The sequence below is a fragment of the Haliotis rufescens genome, unplaced genomic scaffold (genome assembly GCF_023055435.1).
Source record: "Haliotis rufescens isolate VD_foot unplaced genomic scaffold, xgHalRufe1.0.p SCAF_11, whole genome shotgun sequence".
Taxonomy (NCBI): domain Eukaryota; kingdom Metazoa; phylum Mollusca; class Gastropoda; order Lepetellida; family Haliotidae; genus Haliotis; species Haliotis rufescens.
In genome coordinates, this window is record NW_025963791.1 from 16,219,052 (window position 1) to 16,234,117 (window position 15,066).

A 15,066-nucleotide genomic window follows, 5' to 3' on the forward strand; every position below is an offset into this window, starting at 1 on the left:
CCTTAATGCCGTGCGCCAGACAGGGTAACAACAAGTACCACCTTTTATCGTTTTTGGCATGACGTGGCCGGGGATCAAACCCCGGACCTTCCGCTCTCAGGGCGGACGCTCTACCACAAGACCACGGAGGCGGTCTCATTTCTCAGCGAGTTGTCAGGCCGTAATATAAAGGAAGTAATGTTGAAACTGGACCATGTAACTAATAATAATAATAAACAAACTCGCAAAAAACTCACTGACGAAACTACATATAAGCAATTTATTGCCATATACAGAGTATCCTGCTCACTGGCAGGTGTGGTCTGCATGCACAAAGCAAGACCATATATCACTGAGAATCCCAAAGTCACAGCTGATGCCCCTCTCGTTCGACCTATTTAAACAGCCGATAGCCAGGGGGTTGACACAACGACTGCAGCCTCCCGTCTGCTCAGATAGAAACGGTGTGTTTAGTGTGGCGTCAGCTACCATGGCGAACATCCAGTTATATTATTTTAAGGGAAGCCCACCAAGTCTTGCTGTCCTCATGACAGCCAAGGCCCTTGGTGTACCACTCGAGATGAAGGAACTCCAGTACTGGAACAAAGACCATCTAGCCCCGGAGTTTACAGAGGTGAGTACACCACGGCGCGAGGGTTGGAATAGGTCCCCCGCTGCCCATTACTGGTCGTAAGATGAAACTAAACCGGATGGGGCCGTCATTCTCTCAAATTATCAATCCCAATTCGTAACAGTTTTGGGAATCATTCATGTCATACGGTTCCTGAAGACATGACCCTTTCCTTGCAGTGTCACCCCGCGCGGAGTCTGGGAAGAATGATGCCCCTAGTATCCCATGTTATCACCTCGTAAGCTTGTTTGTTTGTTGTTTAACGCCGCACTCAGCAATGTTCCAGCTATATGACGACGGTCTGTAAGTAATCGAGTCTGCACCAGACAATCCAGTGATTGACATCATGAGCATCGATCTACGCAATTGGGATACGATGACATGCATCAACCAAGTCAGCGAGCCTGACCACCCGATCCCGTTAGTCGCCTCTTACGACAAGCATAGTCGCTTTTTACCACAAGTATGGGTTGCTGAAGACCTATTCTACCCCGGATCTTCACGGGTCTCGTAAGCCTGAGATCCCTTAACTCGAAGTACTGATTAAGACGATGTCTTGCAATGATCCCGGTACACATATTGGCTGTATAGGCTACTGACGGCACACTGCTTGTTTCTGACTACTGATAACTTCGAATTGACGACACTGTAATTCGAAATAATCCTTCCATCAAAATACAATACATGCGACTCTGTATGTCAACTGCAATCAAAGATTTGATCGGCATTTTATATATTTTTGTTCATGGTCTTATGTCACAGGATATTTCAGGGGTAATGATGTCACACACATAGAGCGTGTTGCGACAACGAGATCCAGTACTGTCAGAGACCATGAAATCTATGTTATGGTCTCTGGTACTGCCGGCTCACAAGCCTCAAAGCTGACCTATATTTGAGTCAAATAACAACAGTAGCTCCGACCACGATAACCTAGATGATTGGGCCAGGGTGAGATTAGTGTTGTCTTTGAAACCAGTTCACATAAAACGATGTGAAAATAACGGGTTTAATATATTACAACCGTGGTAACCACCCGTTGCCCCTTTGTCAGCAATAGGTGGACTTGTGATACACGTCCTTGTTAGTTTACATAGTCTATGACCATCCTTGCAATCTATGACATATATTTTGCATTCAATAAATCTCGGGCCTATTTGTGGCACACACTCACTGACGCGCTGACCCAGTTAACTCCAGGGTTTGAGAGAAGCGCTATAAAACTGGGACAAAGATCGGCTGCCCGAGAACCACGATGGGGTCCTACAGTCAACACCTGACCCTACATCAGGGCCGAGAACACCACCTTATAAATCTTATTCAGACTGTGGTGGACGATTGCCTTCGTAATCTTTTTAGATTTTGTAAACATATTTTCCGTGGGTTTGTGACTGAAAAGTTGATATCGCTGTATTCCCAGTAAATGTCCCGATCTATACACGTACTTGTCATAATCTTATTACAGTAAACTACGGTTATAACGAACTCAAAGGGACCACTAATTTTAGTTCGTAATAACCGTAGTTCGTTATAAGCGTACATACAAGAAATGGCCGGAACTAAAAAATAAGTTCGTTATATCCGTCAGTTCGTTATAAGCGTGTTCGTTATAAACGTAGTTTACTGTACTTCAATTTGAGGTAATAACAGACCGGTAACCCGTTCACATCGTGTTTTCCCTAAACTGTATGTAGTACTCTCTGCAGGTGGAAAACACATTGTTTCTCGCATTTGGATTCATTTGAACTTTATTTATATATTTATATATATTTATAACTTTATTTATATATATACTTGTGTAAGTCTAACAGCTGGTTTACACACACAGTTGTAAGGAATGCTGGAACTGTCAACCACTGAGACAATTGACAACATAATTTTCTATATTTTCATGACATTTTATTGCAGTATACTAATGAAGGAAAAGTGTAAAAAAAATGGTAAAAAGTCATTTTTAGAACATTTTTTGTTAATTATAAAAACAAAGAATATTTCAGACACTACAAATCATAATGTTTTTAAGTAATCAGTTAACATGGTTACCAATATATACTCACTTCCAAAATACACGCAGACCCTAAAGTATAAAATGTCCGAAAACGGAAAGGTAATATTATCCCTATTCGTTTTCGGACATTTCATATGGTAATATAGGAGTTATACATATAATTATAGTAATACAAGAGGGATGGGCAGTCAACTGGCTCCCTGGCTCCTTCCACTGCTGCCTTAACTGGATCTGGTTATCTCACACACAGCCTCCCTGTCACACGGACTCAATACAGTTTATATCAGCAGTGACATGACTTCTTAAGTTTCCAGGATGATGGGTCGGTATCCTTCAACTCTCCGTACCATGTGTCTAGTAGTTCATTTGCAAATTACGTTACATTGTTAATGGTATACTATGAGTGAGTGATACGCAGCTTTGACATCGCCTCAGTTAAATCACAGACTTTTGAAGGTTGAAGCAAACGTATTAACTGTCAAACTAGTACATTACATCAACATGGTGACAGTTCAGTAGTAAGGCGTTTGGTCTAAGGCTTTGGTCTTAGGGCCATTGGGGGTCCAGCAACCTATGCAGGACCAAATTGATCGGTGGTCAGGCTCGATGACTTGTTTAATCACGAGTTGATTCTACTTTAACCTTGTTATGGTTAACGTATATGTTATTTATAATTTTGCATAATGACCTGTAGTTTCGCTTGTTTGAAATGCAAGTTCAGAATGGCCGTGAATTTCTGGCTCAGAATTGGTTGTTGGTTGGTTGGTTGGTTTGTTGTTTAACGCCGCACTCAGCAATATTCCAGCTATATGATGGCGGTCTGTAAATAATCGAGTCTGGACCAGACAATCCAGTGATTAATATCATGAGCATCGATCCACCCAATTGGGATCGATGACATGCATCAACCAAGTCAGCGACCCTGAACACCCGATCCCGTTAGAATAGTCGCCTTTTACGGCAAGCATGGGTTGCTGAAGACCAATTCTACCCCGGATCTTCACGGGTCTCTGGCTCAGAAACAACTGCAAGAACAATAGCGTGAACTCACCGAAATGGTTTAATGTTTAGGTTTAAAAAGGCGTTAAGCCCAATTCATTCACTCACTTATTCTAGTCGTTTATGAACTGTTTTGTAACATTTCAGATAAACCCGGATCAAAGCGTCCCAACAATTATAGATGGAGACTTCACATTGTGGGAGAGGTAAGGTCACACAACTAAAGTCAAGGCAACGTAGATTTTCCGTCATTCCATATCCTGTAACAATTATCCGCTATTTGAAATGGAATTTAGGACAACCGTCGATGAATGGAACACTCAAACTGCCTTAATCCTTAAGCAGATTTAACGACGACTGAAACACATATTGACATCCTGCCACTGGAACATATTCTTCAGTTGATCTGTCACAAAGAGATTTAAATCGTTACCATGCAATCCATCATAAAGTCATGGTTTAATATGGACTGCATACTATCTATGTTCATAATGCCGTTATAATCGTGATGTTCTAAAAATATTGTCAATAAATTAAAAATTAACCTGGGTGAAACTCATATGACTGCAACATCATTCATGATCACTTATCTGAATCATTTTAGAAACTACTTATTGTGAGTGAGTGAGTATGGTTTTACGTCACTTTTAGCAATATTCCAGCAATATCACGGCGGGGGACACCAGAAATGGGCTTCATACATTGTACCCATGTCGGGAATCGAACCCGGGTCTTCGGCGTGACGAGCGAACGCTTTAACCACTAGGCTACCCGACCGCCCCAAAAACTATTTATAACATTGTGGATGACATTATGCCGTTTGTTATCCTGACTGTGATCACGATCTAGTGATAACTGTCCTATGTCACTGACTAGCTACTTGGTTGAAGCATGTCCTCGTATCCTAATTGCTAAGATCAATAATCATGACGCCAATCACAGGATAGTCTGGTCCAGACTCGGTTATTTACATTCTGTTGTCATAAAGCTGAAATAGCTGTTTGCGGCGTTATACAAGAATCTAACACTTACTAGCTGTGTTTGGAGAATCGTGGAATGTATATTCAACAGACTGGTACCTGAAAAGCTATAATCTCAGTAGGATACCTATAGTCTTTTGTCCAGCAGGGCACAGTGGAGAGTATCTTTACAGACATGCCAATCATGTGATGTGCCTGTTAACCAGACCTCCGCGGCACCCAGGTCTTTGTACTCTATGTAGTTCCACACATACCTGTTGAACATTCTGCACATAACCCTGCTCCACAATCGGATCTTAATGCTGACTCCTACAGTATCAGGACTCCTACAGTGTATCATAACACTTACTAGCTGTTCTTGTAGCATGTATATGTACAACCTAAGTAGTAACTCGTATCCCCAGTGTCTCTGTATAGATATGCCAGTCATGCATTTGGACTTACACCCCATCATCTTATTGGATATCAAGATCGTATGCTTCATTTCGTCCTTACACATTTATACTAGGAACTCTGTTGAACATTCTATCCCGGGCCTTGGTTTTTAGGGTTATGTTTATTGTAAATAACAGCAACAAAACCCTATCCATGATCATAAGTAATCTCTGCAAAACGCATTGTTCATTGTACGAATTTGACTGTATGCGTTTATGAATCACGATCACAATAGTGATCATACCAAGTTTTTTCGCAAAACGGTGAGCGTTTATTGCCTTTCCGGTTGTACCCGTCACAAACACATGCAAGGACAAGTCAATTGTTCACCTATCAAAAACAAGGAAATATATGGTATGGTCAAAATAAGGAATTCAGTTTTGATTCGTTAAATTTGTAAATGTCCTTAACAGGGTTACCATCAACCCTTTTGGAAGCTTGTATAACGCCTTGATTGTTGTAACCCTGATCTTACAACTTTTGAACAAGACGCTCTTTAAAGTCCTTGTAGAAATTCTCGATTGTACCTCAAATGATGTGAACTGTCGACATCAAAGGCTGGGGGTGCTGGAGTGTCGCTGGACATAATGGGAAAGTTAACTATTGGCAAGCCGAAGTCATCTCTCTTGTCATACAGTCCTCTGGATAGTTTTTGTCACTCTCAATATGTATGCATAGATCTAAATATGATTCATTGGTCTCTCTTATTTCTTATTCATCGTGAATCCGTGGAAAGGCGTTGGCAATTGATTTATATATCGTAAGCTTAGTTAAACTTCTTGGGCAAGTTCCCTTGTTTTGATTTTGCCATTCGAGCAGAAATTCTGATTCATATGTGTGAAGAAGAGGGTCAGAAGAGAGGGTGAGTAGCGATTAATCTCGCTGCCAAGAGGTGCCCACAACTGGTGCCCATGGCGATGACTACTTATTGCTTAAATGCCTATCCCCGAAATGTTAGATAGATGTTATCCAGTATTTCACATAATAAAGATTACTGTTTTCTCAGTAAACGACAGACGGCATTGACTTTAAATGTTAACAAATTGCCCTGAACCTTTGAAGATATATATATCTATTATCACCATGTTTGTTGAGAAATGCCCAAGAATGGGCTGAAATTGAGTTCGCATAGCACATATTGGTTTCATATTCAGCAACGTGTCATAGACTAGTTATGCAAAGCATTCTCAACTGCTCTGTGCAATGACGATTTTACCCTCATGAAACTGCAGATGTGTCTTCTATTGTATCCACAGTCGCGCCATCTTGCGCTACCTGATAGGGAAATATGGGGGTGAGGACAACAGCTTGTACCCCCGGGACCCCCAGAAGAGGGCAGAGGTGGACCGACTACTGGACTATGATCTTGGGGTCTTCTTCAGAGTCATTTTGGAGGATCTGGTAAGTATTAAAGTAATGTAGCATTCTTGGTTTTTTTAATCACCTGTAGTACTTTACTTAACACTGGTCGATCCCGTCAGGATTCTTGATTAGAATAGGTCCTGAGTACCTCATACAGATGATATGATAGTTGAATTCTGTAACTTTAAGTCACATCAGCCAAACATACAAGCAGGCCTCTGTCAAGTGGATTGCAGTAAATTTATCGGGATGAAAGTGTACAGTGCGTAATAAAATTTCGATCTAGCATTGGGCAATAACCCGTGGCTTTGATTAAAAAATGACCGAGTATTTGAGAAGTGGCGACACTTCTATAAACATACACCGAGTACAGAGGTAGAGAAATACTCATTCAACCTTGTAAACACGTCTTGTCATAGGAGTTGTGTTCCTATTTCAGTGGCTGCCATTCAGAGACAAATATGAGATGACAAAAGAACAAGACGAGAAGGTCATGAAGGGTTTCAAGCGGATTGATACACTGGTCAAGGATAAGAAGTTCCTTACCGGAAATAACCCCACCATTGCCGACTTTTCGATAGTAGTTGGGTTTGCAGTGGAAATTGTCTATCCAGGGGATATGTCCAAGTACCCCAATGCCATGGCATGGTACAAGAGAATGCAGGAATTGCCCTACTACAAAGAAGCGAATCAGTCGTTTCCCGGCTGGGTGGAAAGCGTGAAGAATCGACACACTGAAAAGGTGTAAAACATGAAGATGTTCAGATCCATTGAAGTGTACGGATGATGCAAGAGAATGCACAACAAAAAGTCAGTGCAAGAGGTTATTGTTGTGTGAGTTTTAGATCATTCATCTTCATAAACCAAAGATGAACTCTTACTTGTGTAACTGATGTTAGGATCCTTATTGCACTGTTTTCACTGATTAACTTGTCTCCAGTTATATAGTATTACCAATATATATTCAACTACAAAGATTAAAAGCTTTATGGTTATTTTTTTTCTTTGTGGTTTATTTGTAAGGCAATCTGCGCTTGAGTTACATCAGCCCAATGATGTTCAACAGGTGCCCGATGCAGTGTAGGTCTTTGATGGCACTGATTATTTAAAACCAGTCACATTTGACCAGTTAACTTTGTCTGAGGCAAGAGGTAAACACGAGGATATTTAAACAAACCGCCGAGAGCAGTGGGTCGGTGTGGGCTCCTCGCAATAGTCATAGTTATACTTCCAATAAGTATGGGAATGGGGAAAGTAACGTGACCATACCTCCTTCTACATTGGGACAGTCTTTTATTTGTGAAACAGAGTAGCCAATTTTCAGTTAACATTACAAGAAGGAGTTACGTCGGACATGAAAAGTTTTATTAATTAAGAACTGATACAGTTTGTTCAGTTTCGTGTTCTTATCAATCTGGTCAAAACATATCCTTGATTGCTTTATGCCTTTTGATGTTTTGGTTCTTCTATTAGCCATGAAACGTTACACCTATATTAACAGAGTACTGAAATTATCATGCTATACTGCAAAATCATCTGCGCAGGGTTGCCTGAGTACCGTTACCATAATTACCTAAATGAGATGTATAACACTTGACAAAGAAACTTGTACAAGATATATGGTGAATGGTGAAAAAAACACAAACCACAATTTACAAGTGGCACTCGAACCAGGCTACCACTGGTGAAAATATTTTTTTAATGCTTGCAATTAGGCCATTCACAAAAAGTTCCAGTGAACATGTCAAGACTGATGCCGTTCTTTTTTTGTTCTGGAGTTGCCCTCCAGTTCTCCGTGTATATTCTCTACTATATATATAAACAAATTTCATGGGCGGGGATAATGGTGACGCTGTTTTCTTGTTACAACTGGTTTCAATGCGTTATTAAATACTGACGTGTACCACTTTCTTTTGTCATATTGAGTAAATATTTGGGTATATGTTAACCTTAACATGGGTTCATACACCATAGCCATAACGGAGTTAAGACAGAACATGATAAATTAGCAATGTATACATTGACAAATACAATATTCAGAGATACACACACTAACACAATATCACATTTCGAATTACAGGTATATGCTGGAAAGCAGGCGTCCAAAAAAAGATTGTCAGGGGGAGGGTAAAAATATCATGGCATGTTTTGTCAGTTATATGGCACAAAAAAGTACAAGACAAAATAATTTTTAAAATTCAAATTTAATAAAATTCATTAAAATTTGAGTTTAACTCAAGACAACTGTTCAAACGTGTACGGCGCTGAACATTGTAAACAGGAAAGTTGAATACAACATGGCACTCATCTTCAACGGCATTCATACATTGGGAACACTTCCCTTCTACCCATATGCATGTGGTGATCCTTACTACTGAATGCAGCGTTACACAACAAACCAAGCCAAACAAACAAACAAACTAAGCTATTCAATCGCCTCTCTGTCATAACTGTGCAGTAGGTCAGAACTATCTATTCTGAGCAGGTGGGTAGGAGAGTGATTGAGTGAGTGAGTGAGAGTGAATGAGTTAGTGAGTGAGTGAATGGGGTTAAACTTTCTTTAGGATTTAGTGTGAGGAAGGTCCGAAGTGACTTTTATGAAATAGTACATGTCCTGGACATGTATCACTTTTGTGAAACAAACTAAGCTATTCAATCGCCCCTGTGTCATTACTGTGCAATAGGTTAGAACTATTTGTTATATGGGCAGATGGGCAGGTGAGTGAGTGAGTGAGTTGGGTTAAAGATTCTTTGGAATTTGTGGGAGGAAAGGTCCAATGTGACTGTTATGAAATAGTTGTGTTTTGTCTGTTTGTTATTCAACGCCGTACTTGCCAATATTCCAGGCAGATGACGGCGGTCTGTAAATAATTGAGTCGAAACAATTCTGTCATTACTATCATGAACAGGAATCGACGCCGTTGGGTTACGACATGTAATTAAGTCTCCGAGTCACACCATCCAATACATTAAATCGGATACTCTAACGACCAGCATTGGTTGCTCTTGTAAACCGAAATACCCACGAACGTTTATGAAATAAATTAACGTCTATTAGTAACGCTTTCTTGGAGCAATGCATTTATGTCATGATATGTTAAGATATGTCTAAATTTAAATGTCTTCGACCAAGAACATATCAATACATCTGTTCTTGATCCTTGAACCCCACCGACCTGGACGACAAGGGTGTTGACGGATTTCTGACCGTAGAGAGAGATACATAACAGCTGAATAACAGATCTTCAACGAGTCCCTGAACGGTTGTAACTCCGTCTCAGTTACACGTGCGTCGGGGTATATACCGAGGCTATAGTGGGAAACACGGTCTACCAATGATTGATCAGCTCTGTGTGACATGTGTTACCTGCGCATGGTCATTGCCTGATCACAATAACTCCATTAACTCACGAAGTGTTGCCAGAACACAAACTAAACACCTTTGACATTGCAGTTCAGAGAAACATAATTACAGATACGTATCACCACACATATAACGGCCCCTCATTGGTACAATATGCATTATTGTGTGAAAGCCTTGATGTGTTAGATGGTGAATGTGAACGGCTAAACGAGTAAGTTATGATGCAACCGACGATGGATGCGACAACAATCGTAGGGACGTGCTCCTTTGTGTAATGAGAGAGACGATGCCAACAATACTGCCATTAATGTGGGTTTAAGTACACTGGTGCCCATGCATGCAAATCAAACCGTAATCAAAATCAGACAATGACATATTTCGGCTTATGTTATGAACCATTATTTCAATATTTCGGTTAATCACGTTACTGAAAGTTCAGGATTTGATGGATGGGATGGCGGAAAACTGTTTACCGGAATCACAGGGTCAGTTCATGAATACGTTTGGGTAGGCTTTACGATGCCTCATCCGGTAGTAGGAATGTCTCCTCCTCCGAAGTGGCATGCTGTCAAAGAGGCAGCACATGACTATGTATGTATGTATGTATGTATGTATGTATGTATGTATGTGTGTGTGTGTGTGTGTGTGTGTGTGTGTGTGTGTGTGTGTGTGTGTGTGAGAGAGAGAGAGAGAGAGAGAGTGAGTGAGTGAGTGAGTGAGTGAGTGAGTGAGTGAGTGAGTGAGTGAATGAATGGCAAAGGAAGGCTATACCTGGCTCAAGTGCCCTCATTCACCAGAATCAATCTCTTCCCCCATGTGGACCCGGGGTAGAATGTGTCCTCAGTCCCTCATTGCTTGTCGTATGTGGCGACTAAATTGGGCAACCCGTTTGCCGTGGGTTGCACCCCTGTGTCGGTGGAGAAATGGATTCTGGTGGTTGAGGGCACTGGAGCCAGGTATAGCTTTCCTTTGCCCAATACATCACTTCGACCCTGACTTTACCAAGGCGGGTGGTAGAATGGGCCCGGTTCTATCAATCGGCTGGTCATGTCAAGCCCTGTGTATGAAGTTTTTGATATTGTTTAACACTGTGTTTTACGTTTTGAAAAGTCTTCTGTTCGTGAAGTTGTTTAGATCCCTGCATATAATAGATAGAGCATATACCCAGAAGGCGGTGGCTCATGGGTCAATCTGGTAGATCTTTTCGATCCTCTGGAGTATACCATTCCTGTATCCCTATGGCGTTAGTTTGCTGGAACTCCGCTTACATATGACAACGCCCTTGTTGGCGCTCCGTGGCGGGCAGGAACCAGGATTGCTGAACCAATATATATACAACCAGTGGGTAAACACAATCCCAAAAAAACAAAACGGCAACTATTGGAATCTGATTCTGGACTCGATTCATCTGATGATGAAACAGTGACGAGATTATTGTATACCGAAAGGGATACTTGGCCTCGTTTTCTGGTCATGGAAGCTAAGGGTGACCGTACTCCAGCTTCGTATTCACCATTTCTCTTGGCAAAAGGACTCAAGGGTAAAGCTGGTGAGTTAAAGGATGTTAAGAAATTACGTTCTGGAACGCTTTTGATAGAATGTACCAGGAAATCACCAACCAATTTGGTAGATATACCTGATAGCTGTTCTGCTTATAAGACCTTAAATTTCAGCAAGAGCATAATCGCAGCCGCCCAGCTGACTGGCAAGATCTTCCGGACCTGGCTGGGAAGATCTTCTAAGTCACTTCAAGGAACCCTACACACGCTCGCCAGCCGACGCGTTCCTTGTGCCTGCTTGACACCACCACCCCCCTCTCCAACCCAAGCCCAAATTTACATTTTGGGGGGTTGCACTTCTTTAATTATTCTTTACGCATTTTCACCCAATAGTATAAGTGCAACCCTGTGTGCGAAATACGCGGAATGTATCGTTTTACATCTCCACATGCGGAAAGCGAAAGTAAAATCTCCAATTGAAGAAGAAGTTGAAACTTCATTCTCAGTTACGGTGTACTCGGGGCTATATTAAACATGTTCAGCTATGTAAGATGCCGATTGAAGGACACGCGGGACTTATCTTTTTTTATGTGCTTCGTAAATGCTGGTTTCATATGATGATCAGGATGTTATGACTTGTTCGCATGTTGTGCTGTCAAGCCATGAGAATACCTTGCAAGATGGATACGTATCCATAGTTACTCCAGTTGTGAGAGTATGGATTTGGGATATACTCGGATGAGTATGCGCTAACGAGCAATTAGCATAAATGATTAGGCATCGATGCCGGTGTATATAGAAGTTGGAAATGTGCAGCTTTCAGTTTATATTCGTGTATAATTACGCTGTGTTGATGATGGCCATGCTGCTGCTGACACAGACAAGACGTAGACACACTGACGACACACACAGACAAGGCAAGGACACACACAGACAAGACATACACACACTGACGACACACACAGACAAGACATAGACACACTGATGACCCACACAGACAAGACAAGGACACACACTGACAACACACACAGACAAGACATAGACACACTGATGACACACACAGACAAGACATAGACACACTGATGACCCACACAGACAAGGCAAGGACACACACTGACGACACACACAGACAAGACATAGACACACTGATGACCCACACAGACAAGACAAGGACACACACTGACGACACACACAGACAAGACATAGACACACTGATGACCCACACAGACAAGGCAAGGACACACACTGACGACACACACAGACAAGACATAGACACACTGATGACCCACACAGACAAGGCAAGGACACACACTGACGACACACACAGACAAGACATAGACACACTGATGACCCACTTAGACAAGGCAGAACAAACAGACAAGACATAGACACACTGATGACCCACACAGACAAGACAAGGACACACACAGATGACACACACAGACAAGACATAGACACACTGACGATACACACAGACAACAGGTGGACACACAGATGACCCACACAGACAAGACAAGGGCACACAGACTAGACATAGACACACTGATGACCCACAAAGACAAGGCAAGGACACACACTGACGACACACACAGACAAGACATAGACACACTGACGACACACACAGACAAGGCAAGGACACGCACAGACAAGACATCGACACACTGACGACACACACAGACAAGACATAGACACACTGACGACACACACAGGCAAGACAAGGACACACACTGACGACACACACAGACAAGACATAGACACACTGACGACACACACAGACAAGGCAAGGACACACACTGACGACACACACAGACAAGACATAGACACACACAGACAAGACATAGACACACTGATGACCAACACAGACAAGAGGTGGACAAACACTGATGACCTACACAGACAAGAGGTGGACACACACTGATGACCACACAGACAAGAGGTGGACACACACTGATGACCCACAGAGACAAGAGGTGGACACACACTGATGACCACACAGACAAGACAAGGACACACACTGATGACCCACTCAGACAAGAGGTGGACACACACTGATGACCCACACAGACAAGAGGTTGACACACACTGATGACCACACAGACAAGACATAGACACACTGACGACACACACAGACAAGGCAAGGACTCACACTGACGACACACACAGACAAGACATAGACACACACAGACAAGACATAGACACACTGATGACCCACACAGACAAGAGGTGGACAAACACTGATGACCTACACAGACAAGAGGTGGACACACACTGATGACCACACAGACAAGAGGTGGACACACACTGATGACCCACACAGACAAGAGGTTGACACACACTGATGACCACACAGACAAGACAAGGACACACACAGATGACACACACAGACAAGACATAGACACACTGATGACCCACACAGACAAGAGGTGGACAAACACTGATGACCTACAAAGACAAGAGGTGGACACACACTGATGACCACACAGACAAGAGGTGGACACACACTGATGACCCACACAGACAAGAGGTGGACACACACTGATGACCACACAGACAAGAGGTGGACACACACTGATGACCCACACAGACAAGAGGTTGACACACACTGATGACCACACAGACAAGAGGTGGACACACACTGATGACCTCACAGACAAGAGGTGGACACACACTGATGACCCACACAGATAAGGTATGGACACACATAGAGTATGACATATGGATGTATAAAAATGACTGAAACAGGGTCTTGACAACAAAGAGTTTTATTTTCCTCATTCTTTTCATACAAACTTGTCAGAATATCAATCCAACTGGTATCAAACATAAACAGTTTTACCAAACAGATCAGAATGTATGCACATTTATACAGAGTCTCAGCAAATTACATATATACATAGCTGTACAAATTACAAATATCCACAGTTAAAGTATATACAAGCTATTCAGCAAAGGCATTAAAACACTGATGCTTCAGAGGTATGGCAACAAAGACTTGTGGGCATCGACATCTACAGTTTCTTAAAAACACATCATCTCAAATAAAAGGAATTGTGGGGAGAAGATGAAACAAAAAATAATGAAATTTGATTGGATATTAATGTGGTGTAGTCTTGTTCATATATTGTGGTGATATACTGTGAAGTAAAAAATTAAATAACAACAAATGATAAACAAAAGTTGATCTGTCAGAATCAGGCCACTGACCGACCTAGGCCTTTTCTGAATGTATTGCATAAATTGATGAAGTCATGCTATTGTGTTCAAAGGTAGTTGGGTTGACACTTTCCAAAGATTTCTTCCTCAGCCTAATTTGAAATGAGTTCTATATATATCCCGAGAAAAGGCTATGTGCTTGACATACATGTATATACTACTCAATAGAAGTTCAAGACTTATTTTTTCATATTACTATAGTTAATATGTCATGGCTGGTTGGTATTGCAACACACAGCCTTCCAACTGTTCCAATTCTTAACTTGTTTTAAATAGTATATCTTTGCAGCCATGTAAAGAATGAAGGTTGTTTCATCTGTGATCATATAAGTCATTAAGTACACAATATGTTTATCAAAGTTGATGATACTTAATATCAAAATACATTCTGGATGACACTTCTCTAACGTCACACTGCCCATAGATACCCGCCCAGGATGGGATTGACATGACCCACTCTTCACTGCTTGATTGTCATTTGGAGTTTTGAGGAAAACAGACATACATGTACATCCCACCATCATACATAACAGGAACACACTTCAAGACAGTGTGCTCCATCTGGTCCCTGGATTCAACTCAAGAATGACGGAATG

General features: G+C 41.7%; 1 protein-coding gene across 1 annotated transcript; it reads left to right on the forward strand.

The window, feature by feature from the left end:
• The first annotated feature begins 391 nt into the window (after positions 1–391).
• On the forward strand, positions 392–7,389 carry LOC124150833 (glutathione S-transferase 1-like). Its single transcript, XM_046522936.2, has 4 exons — positions 392–613; positions 3,765–3,823; positions 6,289–6,433; positions 6,834–7,389. Exons 1-4 carry the CDS (start codon positions 470–472, stop codon positions 7,140–7,142), a joined length of 657 nt encoding a protein of 218 aa, XP_046378892.2. The 5' UTR covers positions 392–469; the 3' UTR covers positions 7,143–7,389.
• The last annotated feature ends 7,677 nt before the right edge of the window (positions 7,390–15,066 follow it).